The sequence below is a fragment of the Talpa europaea genome (genome assembly GCF_964194135.1).
Source record: "Talpa europaea genome assembly, chromosome: 6".
Lineage (NCBI taxonomy): Eukaryota > Metazoa > Chordata > Mammalia > Eulipotyphla > Talpidae > Talpa > Talpa europaea.
Genome location: NC_140072.1, coordinates 26,349,550 through 26,369,902, shown reverse-complemented (window position 1 = coordinate 26,369,902; position 20,353 = coordinate 26,349,550). Strand labels below are relative to the sequence as shown.

At 43.5% G+C, this 20,353-nt stretch overlaps 1 protein-coding gene across 1 annotated transcript in view; it reads right to left on the bottom strand.

Moving 5' to 3' along the window:
* The window catches only part of SLC3A1 (solute carrier family 3 member 1), a gene marked incomplete at both ends in the record, with an annotated part of 34,680 nt that extends 14,820 nt beyond the window's left edge, over positions 1-19,860 (bottom strand). Inside the window, 4 exons of the mRNA XM_084234528.1 lie at positions 10,446-10,571; positions 14,986-15,140; positions 15,713-15,892; positions 19,431-19,860. Of these exons, the coding sequence (XP_084090654.1) occupies positions 10,446-10,571; positions 14,986-15,140; positions 15,713-15,892; positions 19,431-19,860 (891 nt within the window). The remainder of the gene's footprint in view (positions 1-10,445; positions 10,572-14,985; positions 15,141-15,712; positions 15,893-19,430) is intronic.
* Positions 19,861-20,353: the final 493 nt, after the last annotated feature.

The window sequence follows — 20,353 nt, the reverse complement described above, 5'->3', positions numbered from 1 at the left end:
CCGGCCAGGGATCAAACTCATGCTGCAGAGGTTGTGGATTGCTTCATAGTGTGGTGCTTAACCCCTTGCACCACCAGGAAGGCCCCACTGAGTCCCTTTTAAGTGAGAATTTGAATGGTGAAGCTTGAACAATATTTTCAAATCCAAAAGCAGATGCTGCTGTTAACAACCTTAGCATCAACACAGCTGACCCAAATAACCTTAAACTGACTTTTCCCAGTGGAATTTTTCTTTGTGACACAAAACCCACACATTTTTTCTTAAAGCATTCTTATTTACTTTTTATCAAATGCATTTATTCAATCAATATCTGAATTCTAACTACTGAGCAGGCCCTTAGCTAAGCCCTGGAACTATCCCTGAGCAGAAAATAACAGACATGACCCTAGGTGTCCTAGATTTTTCAGCATAGACAATCAAATAATGCAAAAATATTTCAACCACAGCTGTGATGGAGCCTTAAAGAAGAGGAATGGGGATAATACAAGAGGGTGAAGTGGGATTTGTCTGGGAGGTCTGCAGCCAGCAGGATGGCAGGAAGTGAAGGCAGTTGGTTAGAGAACAAGCTAGGGAAGATCAACAGAGCTAGAGACACCTCATTTGTAGAACAGGATCTCTGTGGCTCCAGGCCTGAGTTAACATGAAGCTACCCAAGATTACGTTTCAGTTCCCCTCTCTTACACAAGTCCCACCTAGTCTTTTTCTCATTCTAAATAGTCATTATTCTGTTCCTCATTTGAAGAAGGTTCCCAAATTTATAAACTGCAGATCTCACACAATTGCTGGCACTATTCTTTGTAAAAAGGTACACTGGAAGAGGATCGGAGTAGGGGCGGGCCACAGACAGCTATAACCCATCCAATGGGCCTGTGACAAAAATGTGGGAAAACATTAAACCCACTGCTCTGTGGACATTAAGCTTTTGAGCACCAGTTTCCCAGAAAAAAAAAAATTAAGTTAGTCATTTTCTTCCTGGGGTCCTTATTCCCTCTGAAATTCTCAGTACTGCTAAATATTAACCTGACATTAAGGCATGAGTAATGTGTGCCCCAGCAAAGGTTTATAACCCTGGCAGAGGTTTTCACTTTAGTTCAGTCAGAGATAATATCATTGCTGATGAGCGAAACAGCAAAAACTGGATGGTATTTTGGAGAGCTGTTTTGTAGGCTGACACTATCACCCAGAGGATCCAAATTTCATTCTTCCAAATATTCACTTCCTGCTATTTATTCTCGCAACAGGTGAGCTTCAGATTTTCATTGTTTATTTCTCCACTCCAGTGACACTTTCCCAGGTGTCAGTTATGGAAACAGGCACAAAGCCTGGCTCACTGGGGACTAGGTGACATGTGTAGGCACCTAGGACTCTGGGGATGGGTCACTGTGTCCCCAATTCTTATCAAACGACATCACATAGTCCTAGTTTTTCCTGGCACCTTTCCATTCTTTTCTCCTTAAACAACTCACTGCTCTGAGTACAAGAAAAGAACCAACTCGACATGGCTGATAGCCAAATTCAGAAACCTTGACGCAAGTGATCCTTTGGAGATGGCTGAAGTTACTGGGCCTGTTTACCTAAAAAAACAAATTGGGGGAAAAGCAAAGTTCTGCACTTACATGTGATGATCTAGAAGACATCCCTGACAATGGCATAAAACCCAGACTGTCTATCTCAAAAAGGAATGAGAACGTATAGGATATTTCAGAAGTGCAGAGAGAAAACTCTATCTGCTACTTACAGGCCAAGGAAAGCTGGCCCTACTGCACTTCACAAATCTTGTTAAAATCCTTAGCTGACTCCTCCCCGAGTCGTAGAAGAAAGGATCCCGGGCTCTGGAATCTGATCCATCCAGGTTGGCCCCACTGTGAGCAGCAGGAGTGAGGTACTGCCCTCAGGCATCCTTGGGCTTCCCCATCAACAAAACAATGTCCACCTTGCAGGGGTTCTGTGCAGATTAAATGAGGTTTTACAGCCAGAGCACTTGGGTCTTTCTATCACCTGACCTCTCTCCCCAGGTGACACTGCTGACTAACCTCTTCTAGAAACACCCCTTATCTCCAGGGACACCCCCCACCCAGGCAGGCCCCTCCTCTATCTACTCTGCAGTACTTTGAGGGTGGTGCTCTGGGGACTCCAGCCTACACTCTAGTAGTTTCCCTTCGCAACAGCATTTACTCATCTACTTAATCACTTATTGATTATATAACAAGCATCTATATAAGGAACATACTCTCCTATGTGCGTTATAAAGTTTTAACCATTTAATCCCCAAGCGACGGCATGAGGTGTATACACCACTATTGCTTCCATTTGATCAGTGAAAGAACGTGCTGAGCCAGCTCCCTTTATTTTCTTTTTTTTTTTTTTTTTTAAAGATTTATTTATTGATTGATTGATACATACATACATACAAGCACTGGGTACAGTCAGAAGCGTGGGAGGGTGAGAGAATTCACCAGAGCCAGAGCGGGGAGCAGAGCAGGCAGAAGGACCGAAGTACACTGCTGAGGGGAGGAGCGGGCGGCAGGAGAGGTCTGCGCGCCAAGTGGGACCCTCCTCCGGTGGCCGGGAGCAGCCGGGGATCGAACCGGCGCTGTAGAGGCTGCGGGCAGCTTCGCAACCCAGTGCTCAACCGCTGCGCCACCGGGGAGGCCCTCCCTTTATTTTCTTAATTGGAAGCTATACCAACACCCGGCCTGGTTCCCCCATGACAACAATCAGCCCTAGTTGAGCTGCAACTGATCTTGTTCATCTCGGCTGGCCTAGTTCTCTCACTTGACCTCTGCATGCATCATCCTTAGGTCAACAAATCCCAGAGTTTTATCGATAGACCAGACATATTCCTGAGTTTTGTGTCCTTAAATCCCACTATCCATTGAACACTTGGATGTGCCCAAAAGAACTCAAACTCTGCACGCTCAGACAGCCCCCTCTTCCTCCTGTGGCTCCACAGCAGGACGTGGCACCACCACCCAGTCCGCATTCAAATCTGAAACCTGGGAGCCATTCCAGACTCCTCTCTAAGTCCAGCTTTCTCAGAAACCCCACACCAACCTCCCTGGTCCAAAGACCCGGGCATTTCTTTTCTGATTACTATACCACCCTGGTCTGCTCCCTGGCCACTCTGCCTCCGAACCCCTTTTCCAAAGCCAGATTCAAATGCAAATCAAAACTCATTCCCTGGTCTGAGAACTTCTAAACAAAAATCCTCAGCACTGCCTTTATTTATTTGTTTATTTATTTATTTACACAAGCACTGGGTACAGTCAGAAGCGCAGGAGGGTGAGAGAATTCACCAGAGCCAGAGCAGGGAGCAGAGCAGGCAGAAGGACCGAAGTGTAACAGGGTGGTCCCCAGGAAAGGGGGAGGTTCCCTGCCCCGCCCAAGGAAGGGTGGAGCTGAGCAGGAAGAGGAGAAGCAGAAGAAGAGACTGAGGAAGGAAGCAGGATGGAGCCAGGAGACCTGGAGGAGGCACATGGAGCCTAGAGACACGTGAAGAAGCTGTGCTTGTCTTTTGTCGTGGACTGGGTGACACAGATGTGGGTGAGACCCATGGGGAGGTGACAATGGCAGCTTTTATCTTGATGTTGATTTTGCTCTTTTCCTTCCGGGCTTGTCTGGTTGTTTCTGACTCTTTTCTGTGGGTCCCCACTGGAAGATGCTTTAGACTTTTGGCAGGCTTTGGGGCCTTGCTCTGGGCCAATCCCATTTGGATGGAGTTTTACCCACGAGGGGACGGGTAACTTTGGGTGCTTCACTTAGAAACTAGACTCTTTGCCTTACCTGTATTGTTTCCTAGTTTTATTAAAGTTCCTTCCCATTAAAGTCTCCTATGTTTTGTGTTGATGCGGCGGATGGCAGAACCCATGTAGAATAGGCAGGTTTGCGGGGTTTGGGCTGCCCCTCTCCCTGTCCTATAACAGAAGTACACTGCTGAGGGGAGCAGCGGGCAGCAGGAGAGGTCTGCGCGCCATGTAGGACCCTCCTCCGGTGGCCGGGAAGCAGCCAGGGATCAAACGGGCACTGCAGTGGCTGCGGGCAGCTTCACAACCCAGCGCTCAACCACTGCGCCACGGGGGAGGCCCCTCGGCACTGCCTTTAAAGCTGCTCAGGACCCAGTCCCTCTGGTCTCAGGGAGTCGTGCTCCAGGTGCTGTCATGTTGGACAATTCCCAGCACCTCTAATAGGCCATGATCCACGTTTTTTCTCTACTTGAAACATTCCCACCCGTGCCTTTTCACTTGACTCATTCTTATTCATCGCTCAGGTATCATGGCTCCCTATGGAAACCTTCCTCTGACCTCTCTCTCCCACTCTGGGGCCACATTAGGTGCATATTGTGTGTGCTCCTACTTCCCTTTGTCTCGACCACTCAGCACACTTTATGAAAATTGCCTGTTAGCTGCCTACCTCCCCGCCAGAATATAAGCCTCCATGACTGTGCCGGTCAGGTGCAGCACACGTATATTTTACTAACCATCATACCCTAACATAATACAGATTGTTACATGAGTGAATTATAAAATACCAGGCACATGGGAGGTGCAATACATGGTGCAGTTATTTTTCAAACAGGCTGGGTTATAAAGCAGGTAATGAATAAATTTTATTTTTAATTGAACGGCTTGTCTCCAGCAACACTGTGCTCAGAAGGGACACAGCAGAGCTGACCTTTGTGCTCTGGATTCCATCTTAGGCTAGGAGGTTACTTTGGCTGCTGGTCTCTGGACCCAGTTAGAAGACACTCACCTTCTAGGATCCCTTACCCCAGGGAGCAGCATTCCCACGCAGAGGTCACACTGTGCCCGAGACATGAGCCAGGCCATCTGGAGTCTCTTCTATGCTATGCCACTAACCCACCATGTCATTTCTCCTCCCTGCGCCTCAATTGTCCAATAGGAATTTGGCGGGCAAGTGAAAACCAAAGTTATTTGAAAAGTGAAAACAGAAACCCCACCTCCTCCAAGAAGTCTCCCTGATTTCTCTAGATGAAAACACTCAAGCCATGAGAGGTTCTGGGCAGAGTCACATCCTTTGATGGCCAGTGCAAGTGGAGGACAAAGGAGCAGAGAAGAGGGTACTGTGTGCTGGATGTCCTCTGCATGAGAGCTTATCAGCAGATAAGCCAAAATCTTATGGGAAGGAGGAAGGCTCAAGTTCTGTGAGCCCAAGGCAATACACAAACAAGAGTTCTTCCAAATGCCTCCTCCCTAAAAACTCTCCAGATTGCAAATTATTAACTTGCTTAATTGCTGCTGAGATAAGCTCTGCTGGGGATAGTAGAGTGTCAGAGTTGCCCTTCCTGTGAAAGGCCTGTTTCCAGAAGCAGAGTCTTCTCTTACGTCTTGACCTTGCTTACAGCGGACCCTTGTACAACAAGCTTTTGAACTGCCCATGTCCACTTGTACATGATTTTTTTTTTTTCACTCCTTGGATTCTGAGTTCACTGACTCAACCAGCCCAGGGTGTGGGTTAAATCAGTGGATACTGAACCCACTCAGAGCACATACTACAGGTCACTCTGGTCTGTGTGGGGGTCAGCATCCTGAACCTCTGTGTTGTCCAAGGGCTTACTGTATTTCCAGCTGTGAATCTTCCTAAACCAGTCTTGCAATTGTTCAACCTCTCAATGGAAGTGGCAATAACTCAGCCCAAGTGGGCTTTGGTCCCACAGGCCTAGCAAACAGGCCTCGACTCTCGGCATGCTGTGACTTGGAGCCTGAGAGGACTGCTGCATTAGTCAAAAATTAATTAATGTATTGACTGGCATACTTTGGCAATAATTATCATACTTGTCTAAACATCTCCAGATAATCCATCATTATTGGCACAAAGAGTCTGGAGAAATTCACTGCCTGGTAAACCAACCAGTGTATACTCACATTTATGAATTTGCAGTGGAAAGAGAAAAACAGTTTTCCTCAAATCCAGGAGTAGAATTACAGTTAGGAGTTTCAGTGATGGATTTGAATCCTGCTCTATCACTCTCAGTATGAGTAATTTTACCTCTTTAAGTCTCAGTTTTCTTTTCTGAAAAATGGCCATAAAATCTCCTAAGTTAGGCTTGTTGTAGGCATTGAATGAGATGATCGAGGCAAAACACTTGGTGCAGAGTAAGTGCCTAATAAGTGAGGGGGAAGGTTTGGGTGCATAAATGATCTTTGGTGATGGAGAAGAGGAGAGTTCACACTCCACCAGAGAAGGGTAACACTAACCCCCATTTTGTCAACTCAGCACGCCCACCACGCCTACCCACCCCCTGACCCTACTGAGGCTGGGCTGCTCTGACTGACAAGGTGCTTCTTATTAGGACAGATCCCAAAGCAACTCACCTAAATTCTGGAAAACATCAAACACACAGCATAAATACAGTCTTAAAACTAAAAAGTCTAGACTTGTATCCTGAAAACAACAAAACATTGTTGAAAGATATCAAAGAACTAAAGAAATGGGCTGGAAAGCCATCCTGTGTTCACGGACTGGAAGACAATGTTGTTAAGCTGGCCACACTCCCCCAAACTGATGACAAATTCCACGAAATTTCTATTAAAATCTCAGCTGACTACTTTGCAGAAATTCACAAGCTGATCTTAAAATTCACATGGAAATGCAAAGGACTCAGAGTAGCCAAAAAATCTTGAAAAAGAAGAAAGTTGTAGGACTCACACTTCCAGAGAGTGTTTGTTGTAGAGCAACCCCGATACAAAACGGGGTGCCTGACTGTGGGTCCTCACCCGCGCGCTTAAAAGGACTTATCAATGCTCTACTGCAGGCACACGTGAAAGGTTAATAAAAGGTTTATTTACAAGGGAAGGGGAAATGAGGAAATATACAGCTCTGGGAGAAAAGCGGGAGACAAAGTTTTAAATGAGTCCTACCCGATCCGCCGATCTGGAACCCCAAAATGGCGCTCTGAGAGCTGGCCGCCAGCCAGGAGCGGTGAAGCCGGGAGGCGAGCGATCGCGAGCCAGAGAGAGAGAGTCCTAGGCCCACGTGTTTGGTTTTTTATATCCAACCTGGCTGCCCAACTCCACCCTCAGGTCCCAGCCACCCTCCCCTTGGTGGTGATGGGATTTGTCTTCCCCAATGTCCTGATGGTTTTAGTCTGGAGTGGGGGTGGAGTCCACAAAGCCTGTATGGGATTAACTCAGGACATCACTTCCCCCTAACATGTTGTATTGGTATACAGACATATATAAATCAATAGTACAGAATTGAAGTAAACCCTGACATTTAAGATCAATTGATTTTCAAAAGAATTCAGTTAATGAAAAAGAATAATTTTTTAAAAATACATGTTGCTGGGACAACTGGGTAGCCACGTGCAGTATACATATGGGCTCCTTCATACTGTATACAAATATTAACAATAAAATGGATCAAAGACCTAAATGTAAGAGCTGAAACTATAAAACACTTGGAAGATTTCATAGGAGTAAATCTTCATGGCTATAGATGAGGCAGTGGTTCATAAATATGACACCTAAAGCACAAGCAGCAAAAGAGAAGGATAGAAAAACTGGAGCTCATAACAATCAAAAGTGCTTATGCTTCAAAGGCACCATGAAGAAAGTAAAAAAATAATCCACAGAATAGATGATAATTAATTTACAAATCATGTATCTAGAATATATAAATAACTTAAATTCAACACTAAGAAGGCAAATAACATAATTTTTAAATGGACAAAAGATTTGAATAGATATTTCTCCAAGGAAAATATATAAACTATAAGCACATGAGAAGATGTTCAATGTCTTTAACTATCAGAGAAATGCAAATTAGGGCCTCCCTGGTGGTGCAAGGGGTTAAGTACCACACTATGAAGCTATCCACAGCCTCTGCAGCACAAGCTCAATCCCCGTCCTGCCAGGGAGCTACCCACATGGCACAGCAGACCTCTCCTGTCTCCCCCACTGCTCTCCTCAGAGTGTATTTCAGTAGATCTACCTGTTCTGCTCCACACTCTGTCTCTGGTGAATCCGCTCACTCCCCACACCTCTGGTCTGCACCCCAGTTCTTATATGCATAAATAAATAAATCTTTCAAAAAAAAGAATACAAATCAAAACCATAGTGAGTTATCACTCCATGCTCACTAGAATGATGGTAATGAAAAACAGAGACAAAATAACAAGTACTGATGAGGAAGAGGAGAAATTAGAACCCTTGTACATTGCTATTGGGAATGTAAAATGGTGAAGCTGCTTTGAAAAACAGTTTGGCAGATTCTCCAATTAATATAAATTATAAATATAAGATATATTCAAGACATATAAATAGATATTGCATGATTTTATTTATGTGAAATGTCCTGAATAGGCATAGCCATAGAGGCAGAAAGTAGATGAGTGGTTGTCAGGTTCCCAGGTAGAGAAAGGGAGGGGACCAGGGAGACTGACTCTTCTTGGGGAGAACAAATGTTCTGAAATTAGTGGTGAGAGCCACACATCTCTATGAATATACTAAAACCACTGAATTATACACTTGAAAGGGGTGAATGTTACGGCATATGAAGTCTATCTCAATAAAGCTGTTACTTCAAAGCAAAACAAGAACAAAGTAAGGCAGCAGGTACTTTGAGTGATTCAATATGGCGCCTGCATCAGCTTCATAGGTTGACGGGGCGAGCTAGAGGGGGGACCCACAGCTCTCTGCTCTGATCTGCCTGAGGCCCCTTCCCAGCCACCTTAGAGCATGACCCCCACTTACCTAAATTCCCTGCCCATGATAGTCACAGCAGCAGTATTGGGGACAACACAGCTAATGTTTACTGTGCATTCCACACCAGGCACTCTTAGAATGGCTCCCTCATGGTTGCAAGTCCCAAAAGCTCTGACCTGGTCACTGCAGGAAATCTCTTGTGCATGACCCACAGAGTGGCCACTGCACTCAGTCTATCCCTTACAACAGCATTCAAGGCCCAAGAGCACCAGCCCCACCCCCTTGTGCACCTCAGGCCCTCTTTCCCCTCATTTTACCATAGCATGGATAAAAGACAGGACAACCAGTTAAATTTTTCATTTGAAATAACCAACAGTCTTTTACTGGAAGTATGTTTCCAATACTGCATTGTCTGAAATCAAAATAGACCTGGGTGTCATGTTACATGGTGTATCTCAGGCAACCCTCTGAAGCAAACTCCCAATTGGTCCTGACACAGGAAACACTCCCTTCCCCTTGAGAGCTTTGCATTTGCTCTTCTCTCTGCCTGAAATTCTCTTACCCAGAGACACATGGCTCCCTTTCAAAATGCAGGTCTTTGTTCAAACAGGACCTCATTAACTTCCACCCAGCACTCCTAGGCCCCCAGCCTGGGGCATTCATCACCACCTGACATGTCAGGCATTTGGTCATCAATTGCTGGCCTTCTTCTCAAAATACTAGAAACTCCTTGAAGGCAGGGCTCTTTTTAATCCACTGCTGCCTTCCCAGTGCTTAGAACAAGACCTGACAAAGAACAGACAATAAATGACTAGCTGTTATAGGGCAGCCCCGATATTGAGCGGGTTGCCTGGCTGTGGGTCCTCACCAGCGTGCTTAAAAGGGACTTATTAATACTCCACTATAGACACACACAAAAAGTTAATAAAAGGTTTATTTACAAGGGAAAAGGAAATAAGGAAAATGTACAACTCAGGGAGAAAAGAGGGAAATAAAGTCTTTAATGCGTCCTACCCGATCCGCTGACCTGGAAACCCAAAAAGCACTCTCCGAGCTGGCCAGACTGCTGCAAGCTGGCGGAGAGCCAAAATGGGGGAACCCCTCCAAAGCCCACGTGTCTGGCCTTATACCAACCTGGCTGCTTAACCCCACCCTCAGGTCCCAGCCACCTTCCCTTTGGTGGTGATGGGATTTGGAGTTCCCAGTGTCTTTGGCTTTGGCCTGGGGTGGGGGTGGAGTCCACAAAGCCTGTATGGAATTAGCTTTAGGACATCCTTTTCCCCCTAACATACCTACTGAATGAATACAAAAGTGTTGTGCCAGGGTTATCTCAATTAACATTCCAAACAGCCCCATGAGAAAAAACACTGCCATCAAATGGTGTTTCACAAATGAAGCATCCCAGACACAGAAAAGCCAAATAACTCATGCAAAGCCCACTGCAGTCAATGTGGGGGCTGCTCCAGACGCAGGAGTCAGGCCCTCAGGCCACGTTCCGACCCACCTCACTGCACCAGTTCATTGTCACCAACAAAGCAGCAAGATGGAGCTAAGGCAGCAGGTGTGTGTGTCTGCCTCCCTTCCATTTCAATTATTCAGAGTTAGAGGAAGAAAGGAGCCGCCAACACATCTGAGTGTCTATATTTGTAACAAACACCTTAGTCTCAGAATTTAATTGTACTTCTTGGTTTGCCTACACAATTATTGTTCAATATAAAGTGTATCAAAAAGCCACTTAAGCATCCATATAATAAAGAAGTTTGTGTGGGTTTTTGTACTCACTTTCATTTCTTCTTGAACATCAGGATTGCGGAAATTTAAATCAGGTTGTTCTTTCTTAAATTGGTGAAAATAGCATTGTTTTCGTACTTCATCAAAGTGCCAACTGGAGTCTCCGTATACACTTAACTAGCACACAGAAAACAGAAAGGCAGTTCCTTATCATTGTTCAAATGATGGTATTGCTGACAAAGAAATGAAAATTGCTTTCACTGACCCAGTACAAGGTCAGTGCATAAAATCTCTAGAATTTTCCTTCCAGGGAGGACACTAGGTAAATCAATTCCCTCTAATATCACCCCCTGACCTAATGCCCCACAAAGGGGTTGTGAAGTATTTGTATAGAAGTTATTTATAACAACCACAACAGCAAATCAATGCTCTCAAACTCAAAATAGGGCTGATTTAAGGAACAGACTCATATTTTCTTGAAACTTTTGTCCAGACTCAACTCCCACTTGTGAAGAAAAATAAAGAGCGGTCACTCTGAGAATATGACACATTCCATTGGTCTTCGAACTTGAATCCAGATAAGGTGAATATTTAAATTATATTCTCAGAAAATCATTAGAGCCATTCTCTTAAAAACGACTAGCCCTTGGGGATATAAAGGAAACCTAGCAACTTCAAATCTTGGTCCCCAGCAAGTATGTGACACTGGAGCTGCTTTCATCTTTCTAAAAATGTTCACATCCTTGGCTTCATGACATCACTCTCCTGCTTCCTTCTTGTATCTCCCACAACTCCTTTTCAGTCTCCTTAAATGTGAGAACTCCTCCCAGCACTACCTTCAGTAAATGTTAAGAGAGCATCTGGACAACATTTAAAAACTGAGGCACTATACATAAATCTTTTTCTATTTAGTCAGAAGACCTAGTCATACTAGCTCCACATTCCCATGGCAACAATTGGCAGAAGCTAAGTAGTAGCTGCTGTCTTTTGAGGAAACACAACTTTACCACATGAACCTCCTGGACCACCCAGACACTGACCAGGGTAAGATATTTACAGTATGTGTAACTGATAAAAGGTTTCTATCCAGAATACAAAAAGAGCTCCACCAATTTCAATGGGACAATTCAAAAGAAAATGAGGGAAAGAAAAACCATAAGTAGGCGTTTCACAAAAATAGAAAATCAAGTGAATAAATATATGAAAAAATGTTCAACATCATTAGTAATTAGATAATTACAACATTAATAATGAGATAAATCATCATTAGTAAAATTAAGACCTCAAAATGATTACAATTTATGTTTACTTGGCAAAAATCTCAAAGTCTGGTAGTACTAGAATTAATGAAAATATTTCTTTCTTATACTGCTGGAGGGATATAAGTTGGTACAACCATTTTACTAATCAATTGGCATTATGTTGTAGAGTCAAGCATGCAGTTTCCTGTACTCAGCAATTTCACTTCCTGTCATTAGTCATGGGTAAGAAGTTAGTAGTTAGTGCACCTTGTGCCCAAGGAGTAATAAATTAATGAGGGTTTACTCTCATTAATAGTATCGCTGGTAACAGTAAAAAAAAAAAAAAAAAAAACCTAGAAACAGGTTAACTGCCCATCAACTGAAGAGTGGATAAGTAAATCATGGCATATTCATGCTCTGGAATATTATACAACAGTGAAAATACATGAATCACAATTACAGAAACTACATGAATGAATATTAAAACACAATGAGTAAAAAAAGCTAGTTATAAAGACTACTTATAGGGCCTCCCCAGTGGCGCAGAGGTTGAGCACTGGGTTGCGAAGCTGCCCGCAGCCTCTGCAGCGCCGGTTCAATCCCCGACTGCTCCCCGGCCACTGGAGGAGTGTCCCACATGGCGCGCAGACCTCTCCTGCCGCCCGCTGCTCCCCTCAGCAGTGTACTTCGGTCCTTCTGCCTGCTTTGCTCCCAGCTCTGGCTCTGGTGAATTCTCTCACCCTCCCACACTTCTGACTGTACCCAGTGCTTGTATGAATGTATGTATAAACCAATCAAACAATCAATAAATAAATCTTTAAAAAAAAAAGACTACTTATAGCAGGACAATTTTCATAAAGTCCAAAACAAGAGAAATAAATAATTTTTACAATATATATAGCATATGTACTGTAGTACAACATAAATCAAACACTTGAAAAATCCATAATTCAAGGCAGTGGTTACCTCTGAGATGTGGCAGGGGGAGCAGGGGACAGAGAGGAGCTCACAGTGTGGGTCAGTATATAAGTCCTTAATTTGAGGATGGGTTATTAATATTCACTATATTATTTATTATCTTCCCTAGCTTAGATATATATTACATTTATTTTAAATAGTTTTATTCAAGTATTATTGAATATACTCGACTGTCCATACTTAAGAATACAATTTGATCAATTCGGACATATGTATATAGGCTGACAAACTTCTCACCACAGTCAAAATAATAAACATATCCATCTTTTAATACTTTATCCCATTCTTCATCTCCTTCCCATCCCTAAACTACACTAATCTGCTTCCTGTCACTACAAATTAGTGAAATCAATAGTATATTCTCTTTTATCTGGCTTCTTCCACACCTCATAGTTATTTTGAGATTCATCCAAGGTGTTGCAAGGAAGAGCTCATTCCTTTTTACAGTTGAGTAGTATTCCATTGTATTGTTCTACCACCGGGTGTTTATAAATCTATGATATATTACAAATATCCCTGTATGAATAAACTATTGTATTCTGAAAACCACAATCTTGGCTATAGTGGAGAACTGATGGAAGGACAGGTGCCAAAAGATCTGGCTGTTGTAGTCCTAGAGGCACAAGATGATATAATTTGAAGTACAAACAATGGTTTTTAAAAGCAGACTATGGAGTTGGATTGACCGGATCCGATCCTTAGCCTTTTGTTGAATAGTAGCATGACCTTGGATAAGGTGCTTAACATTTCCCTGCCTCAACCTGCCCAGCTGTAAAGCAAGAATGAAAACCTAACTATGATTGTAGGAGGATTAAATAGTAAATTTAAATCACTTTGCACAGAGGCTGACACATTTGCATTTAGTAAATGCTTGCTAATCTTATCATTTAAGGAAGTGGGTGTATTTGGAAAAATAAAAAAATCAAAGAGGTAAAACTGCCAAGAATTGCCAATGACCTGTTTACTTGGCTGCATGTCAGTACTAGGCTGACTGTTAGCACAGTCAGCTTTTTTTTTTTTTTTAAGATTTTTTTTTTTTAACAGAGGCATGTTTTATTTATTTATTTATTTGTTTGTTTGTTTGTTTTGTTTATACATGCACTGGGTACAGTCAGAAGCGCGGGAGGGTGAGAGAATTCACCAGAGCCAGAGCGGGGAGCAGAGCAGGCAGAAGGACCGAAGTACACTGCTGAGGGGAGCAGCGGGCGGCAGGAGAGGTCCGCGCGCCATGTGGGACCCTCCTCGGGTGGCCGGGGAGCAGCCGGGGATCGAACTGGTGCCGCAGAGGCCACGGGCAGCTTATCAACCCAGCGCTCAACCGCTGCGCCACCGGGGAGGCCCGCACAGTCAGCTTTGACACATTGACTGAGTGCTCTTGGGTCAGCTAAAAGTTCAGACCCAGGAGCCAGCCTGTTAAATGCTTATAGAGAAGGGCTAGAAGAGAGGAGAGACTGGAAAGGGAAAGATGATACGGAGTAAAAGGCTCTGCAGCAAGCAGGAGAAAACGTGAAGCCAAGCAGGTACAAGAACTGTCCTAGGACACAAGCAGACTTGCCAGGTGAAACACAGGACACACAGATAGATCTGGTCTTTAGATAAACAATGAACAGCTTTTAGTATAAGTATGGTCCCTGCATTATTTTATACAAAAAAATACTTTGTTTATCTAAAATTCAGAATCACCGGGCTTCCTGGATTTTTATTTGTAAATCGGGTAACCCCAGATAGGAGGCACGTGGCCCTCTGTTGCAAAAGAAGTAAGTAGGAAGAGGGTGGGAATGAAGGCAGGCAGGTTCAATCAATGGCTTCTGTTCTCTCTTTAAAGTAGTTTGCTGTAAGAGTGATAAGAGGAGGCAGACAGGATGTTTGAAGAAGAGGGAGGGCATGTTGATCAGCTGGATTCAGTGAAATTCCCAAGAAGATTGGATAGCTCAGTTCAGGCGGGGACAGTGGTTGTGCGATGTCTTCAGAGCCTCATACCAAGGTTCCCACAAAGAGAAAGTGGATGGTTGGGTTGTGTTGATTGGGGGAGGCAAAAAGTCAGAATGCAAAGGTTTCTGAAGAGCAGCAAAACAGTTACTGAACTAATTGGACATGGAATCTGAATTGGAGAGAGTGAGAAGGCAAGGAGAGAGGGAGCGATTAATAGAGAATATAGGTTTTAAACTGCTAGACTACATCAGCTGTACAATGAAAATAGAAATGCAAACATTAGCAGACTTGAGTACTTATTTCTATTTCCTTGGGAAGCATTTCTCCCTTCCTATAAACTATACCCATTATTTTTTCCTTCAAAAGGCTTTACAAATAACTGTTTAATCACTGAATACCTGTCCATTTTCCCTTTATAAATCAGGTAAGCTGTTACTTACCCAGTTGTTGGGTGGTATGACTATGCCATTTGCCAGGGTACAGTTGTGCCAGATATAATAATCGGCATATTTCCCTTCCTGCTTCCGACTCAACTGAAACCAGGCATGTTTATCACTTGTGTGGTTTGGTATGAAATCAATGATTAATTTCAAACCTGAGTGAAAACATTTCAAATGTTAGGAAAAGATTGTTAGAATAGTAGGTGACAATTCTGTTTACAATAGCTAAGCTTTGGAATCAACCCAAATGCCCAAAAATGATGACTGGATCAAGAAGATGTGGTACATATACACCATGGAATATTACACAGCAGTCAAAAAAGATAAACACATGCAATTTGCAGCAACATGGATGGCGCTGGAAGGGATCATGCTCAGCGAAATAAGCCAGAAAGAAAAAGAAAAATACCGGATGGTCTCACTCATAGCAGGAATCTAGAAAACTTAAATAAGGGACCAGGAAAAAGAATAACTATAAGAAAGTGAAAATCATAATCAACAAACAACTATGAACCAGAGACACTTTATGAGGGGAGGGGGACAGGGGGGAGGAATTGGGGTCAAAATAAAGGGGTTGCAATTGTTTGGGGAATATAAAAATAAAAAAATTAAAATTAAAAAAATAAAGAATAGTAGGTGACAATTAAGGAAAAATGCTTTAAGCAAACATCTGGGGAAATGTTTTTCTCAAACCCTCCTCTCATTCCACCCACTTCCATTCACTTACCTTTATCGTGTATGGCTGCAACTAGATTCTCAAAATCTTTCATAGTTCCAAAAATGGGATCGATTTCTCGGAAATCTTCAATGCCATGTCGGAAATCTTTAAGGGGTGATTTATAAAATGAAGTGATCCAAAGAGTTTTTATATTTAAAGTTGTGATGTAGTCCAGCTTATCCTGAATACCTAAGGGGATAAAGTCAAGTCCATGAGAAATAAAGTTTGGTTTTTGGTTAGGAGATTAAAATAAGATAATGAGATAATGATGCCTAAAATTGAAATGCTTGAGACAGAAACCTTTTGAACTTTGTTATTTGATAAAATTCAAATAACAAGGTTTAGTTCTACCAAAAAACATCCAATTAGTTTTTAGCAACAAACTTTGACTTTTAACATAGATGCATAACATTAAAAAAAACTATCTGTGGCTTGTTCATATTTTACATTTAAAACCAACCAAGGCTTTACTCTACACATGGTTTCTGCACAGTCAATCAAGGCCAGGGACTGGGCTAAGTTCCAGGATACAAAGAATAATACAAAAAAAATGGGTCCCTTGTGGTCGGCTGGTCTAAAGGGCACCCACCAGTAAAGAGCCACTTGTCACATGCGGCTATGGAGCACTTGCAGTGTGAAAAGTCTGCACTGCTGTCAATAGAAAGCACACACAGACGTTTGAAGTACCAAAAAAAAAAAAAAAAAAAAAAAAGTAAATTAGCTCATAAATATTTTATATTGAAATTAAATATTGGATATATTGGATTAAGCAACACATTATTACATTTAATTTCACCTGTTTATTTTTCATTTTTTAAAGTGGCTCCTATTATATCTGTGGTTTGTACTCTATTTCTTTGGCCAGTGCTGGTCTAGGAAGCAAATATAGGCAGGAAGGGGATGGTGGGGGATTCCAGAAGTGCTGGCAACTTCTGAAATGCTGTATAGAATATTTTCACACTGCAAGGTCTCAGCCCAAGGCTGCAGGACAGAAGAAGCCAATGGCCCAGAAGGCAGTGATAGAAAGGTCAGGAGGATGTGGGCAAGGGTAGGTCAGAGAGAGGGACTTCTAGGCAAAGAAAACTAAGTAGGCAGGACAGTTGCACAGAGGACAGGGCCAGGGAAGGAGAGAGTGATGAGGAGAAAAAGATGTTTAAACCAATATTCACACTCCCTTTGATTTGAACATTTTTTCTTGTTGGCTTATATAGGAAGCTAAGAATTAATATAGAAGAAAATTCTAGGCCTGACTGAGAAGAGATACAATAATGAAAACTTGTACTTGGAACCTTGTAGGATAATTGCTGTCTGTGTGTTTTGGGGGTGGAGAGGGTGGGGAGACTTCTAGTTCAGAGTCCTAAATGCAGATTCAGAGACCTGAGTGTAGTGTTCAATCTCCTTTTCCCCCTAAGAACCCCATGTGGTTTCCTGCAATCAGAGGTCACACAGGCGGCTGGAGGTCATGGAGACCAAAGCACAGAGTTGCCCAGTTCCTGGCATCCGGGCTCTTCCCCTATCACGAACTGCTTATTTGGCTCTCTCTACCCCTCTGTTCCCCCATAGGGGCGGTGGTGAGATCTCAGAATGTCAACAGACCACAAAAGGATTCTGACTTAAGTCAGAACAATACACCTTAGGAACAGCATAAAAACAGGGTGATAAAAACAAAGTGACTTGACAGACACAAGAAAAACAAGGGATTCCAGGCCTGTACTTAGGACAGAAGCAATCAGCAACACAAACTGCAAGCTGGAATGGTCCCTTCAAATAATAACAAAATCCCCTCAACCCTGAGAACAAATACCTAATGTTTCTGGAAGTAGCCAGTTCCTCGTGGAAAAGTTATTGGAGATGACATATGTAAAGGCTGATTAGTTCTGTCCTGTTTACAGGAATTTGGGGTCTATACAGGAGATTACAAAGGAAGGGCCAGGGAGTAGGGAGTGTGATTTTTTTTTTTTAATTTTAGCTCTGTTCTGTCAAAACATCAGTTTTGCTAGGCACTTACTAAGTGAAAAGCCAGAGGTGCCAGGGGTGCCAGCTAGGGCTATGCAGGGGTATGTGGGGAAGGGAATCACCCAAGATCTAGTAAGGCAATTCACACAAGTCAAAACACCACTGGCGCTCTGGGACGGGGGCGCATGCACTGGCTGGGAGGATTATAGGGCGGAAAGAAGGATTAATGCAGGAAATGGGTTTGAACTGCACCTTGGAGGACAGATAGTAAAACAGGGGATTCCAGGTCTGTACTCCCAACAGAAGCAATCAGCACACAAGAAAATAATAGGAACAAAAATGAAATTCCTTTTATTAGGGTTTTTTATTTACTATTATTTTACTAAGGAGAGTTGAAGATTTTAGGTTTATTTCTAATATTTTAAAGTTAGATTAATCTTATTCTCAGCTCCCATACTCTATTATATCAACCTGTTTTATTTTCTTCAATCCAAATAGCATTATCAATACAAATAGCGTGTTTCCTATTGTTGCCCTTAAGGGTGGCCAAATCAACAAATTTTCCAGGGCAGCTTGCTCTGGCATAATTTTAATAACATTCTTGGTTGACAATAAATTATAATGCTATTCTACACATAAGTCACAAGAAATTATTAACATTAAAAATAATTTTACTTATATTTTTAACCATTATGGATGCTTTTTGGGGGGTCATTAATTCAAGTAGTGACCATCACACAGTAATACCTTTTTCCCCCCTCCTTCGTTTTTCAGGTTTTAAACTTTAAAAACACAGCCTACACCTTTTAAAAACATCACTCAATTTTTACCTAAAATGCTATTTGAAGCTACTAGAAGGAAAGGGAGAGTAGGGTGGGCACAAATGGGGGGTGGGGGCGTGCCCAGAGGTCTGGAGTAAAGGACTGTGGGTGCCTTGGTGGTGGGTGTGGGTGGCGGCATACATCTGAGGAGGTGGGAACCTGTTCTAAATCATACCCAGGGCTGCAAAACCAATGGTACCTTAATTAAATAATAAAAATGAAATTAAAAGGTGCTATCTAAGTTGTAGTCCCGAATGAGAAAGTCTCAGCCAGATTTCCAAACTAGCCAGTGCATGTACTGAGAATGCAATTCTGAACTGTCACTCGGAGATAATCAGCTATAAAGTACACAGAGGCAGGAAACAGATTGCAGGAGGGAAGCTGCCCCGTGTAAGAAGTTAGAACTGATGACCAATCAAGCATATGTGCTTAGCTCGCAGTAAATTTAACAACTCTTTGGTGGTAAAGTGACCTTTCCTCAAATGGGAAATTTACTAACTCTACGTTTGACTGTGTGGTTTAAAATACCATAAACAGAGCCTCCCCGGTGGCGCAGCGGTTGAGCGCTGGGTTGCGAAGCTGCCCGCAGCCTCTGCGGCGCCGGTTCGATCCCCGGCTGCTCCCCGGCCACCTGAGGAGGGTCCCACATGGCGCGCAGACCTCTCCTGCCGCCCGCTGCTCCCCTCAGCAGTGTACTTCGGTCCTTCTGCCTGCTCTGCTCCCCGCTCTGGCTCTGGTGAATTCTCTCACCCTCCCGCGCTTCTGACTGTACCCAGTGCTTGTATAAATAAATAAATAAATCTTTTTTAAGAAAATACCATAAACAAGGGGAATCTTGGCCTGACCAAGCCAAACGGAATGTGCTTACCCCACAACCTAGGCAGAGTTGCGTTTCAAGGACTGAGAGAGCTATGATCTCCCTGACCCCCCAACCCCCCCACACCCGGTACCTTTTAGATCTCCGTTCCCATCGCCGTTGCTGTCTTTAAAAGATCGCGGGTAGATCTGGTACATGGGCCCCGCCTGCCACCAGTCCAGGCACTTGGGCGAGATGGCGATGATGGCTATGGTGGCCGCGATGAGCGTGAGCACAGAAGCCACAGTGAGCCAGAAGAGGACCTCGCGGGGCACCCGGTAGCGAGGCTGGCGCGAGAACTGGAACAGCACCTCCTTGGGCATCCCCGCGTAGGGCCGAACGACCTTCCAGTCGGACTCTCCGGGGTCAAGGATGCCCACCGCCCTGTGCTGCGGGCTGTCCCCTGGGCTGCCCGGACCAGGGTCCATATCCAGGTTGTCTTCATTTTGGACAAACCCGTTGTTTGTCCGGCATGCCTTCACGCGCATTGCGATGGAGTCTTGCTTGTTACTCTTCTCCTCCATGGCTGAGCTTTTTTTCCCTTAGGAGTGTCTTCCTTCAGTAACAAAGGTGGAAAGGTGGCTTGCTGAAATGCTTGCTTGTGTTAATGAACTTTGCGTGGTTTATAAATAAACCTACTGGACAAAGTCCAGAGGAGGGATAAAGGGCAAAGGTGAAAGGGGGGTTAAAAAAATTCTCTTTACACCTGTGAAGCTGATGTCGCTGCAATTACAATACCGCGGGGTGCAGACATGCAATAGGGCAGGGGCAGAGAGGAGGAGAAACGGGATGAAGCGACAGGGTTCCTTGTCATTTAAGGTATTACTTGATAAGTACACCAGTGTTCACAGCACAGTTATTCACAGTCGCCAAAGGTGGAAACAAACCAAATGTCTGTCAATGAATGAATGGATAAAAAACATGTATCTATTTTAAGACTTACTTACTCATGTGTAGAAGAACCGGGGTACAGGCCAGATGTGTGGGAGGGTGAGAGGATTCACCAGAGACAGAGCA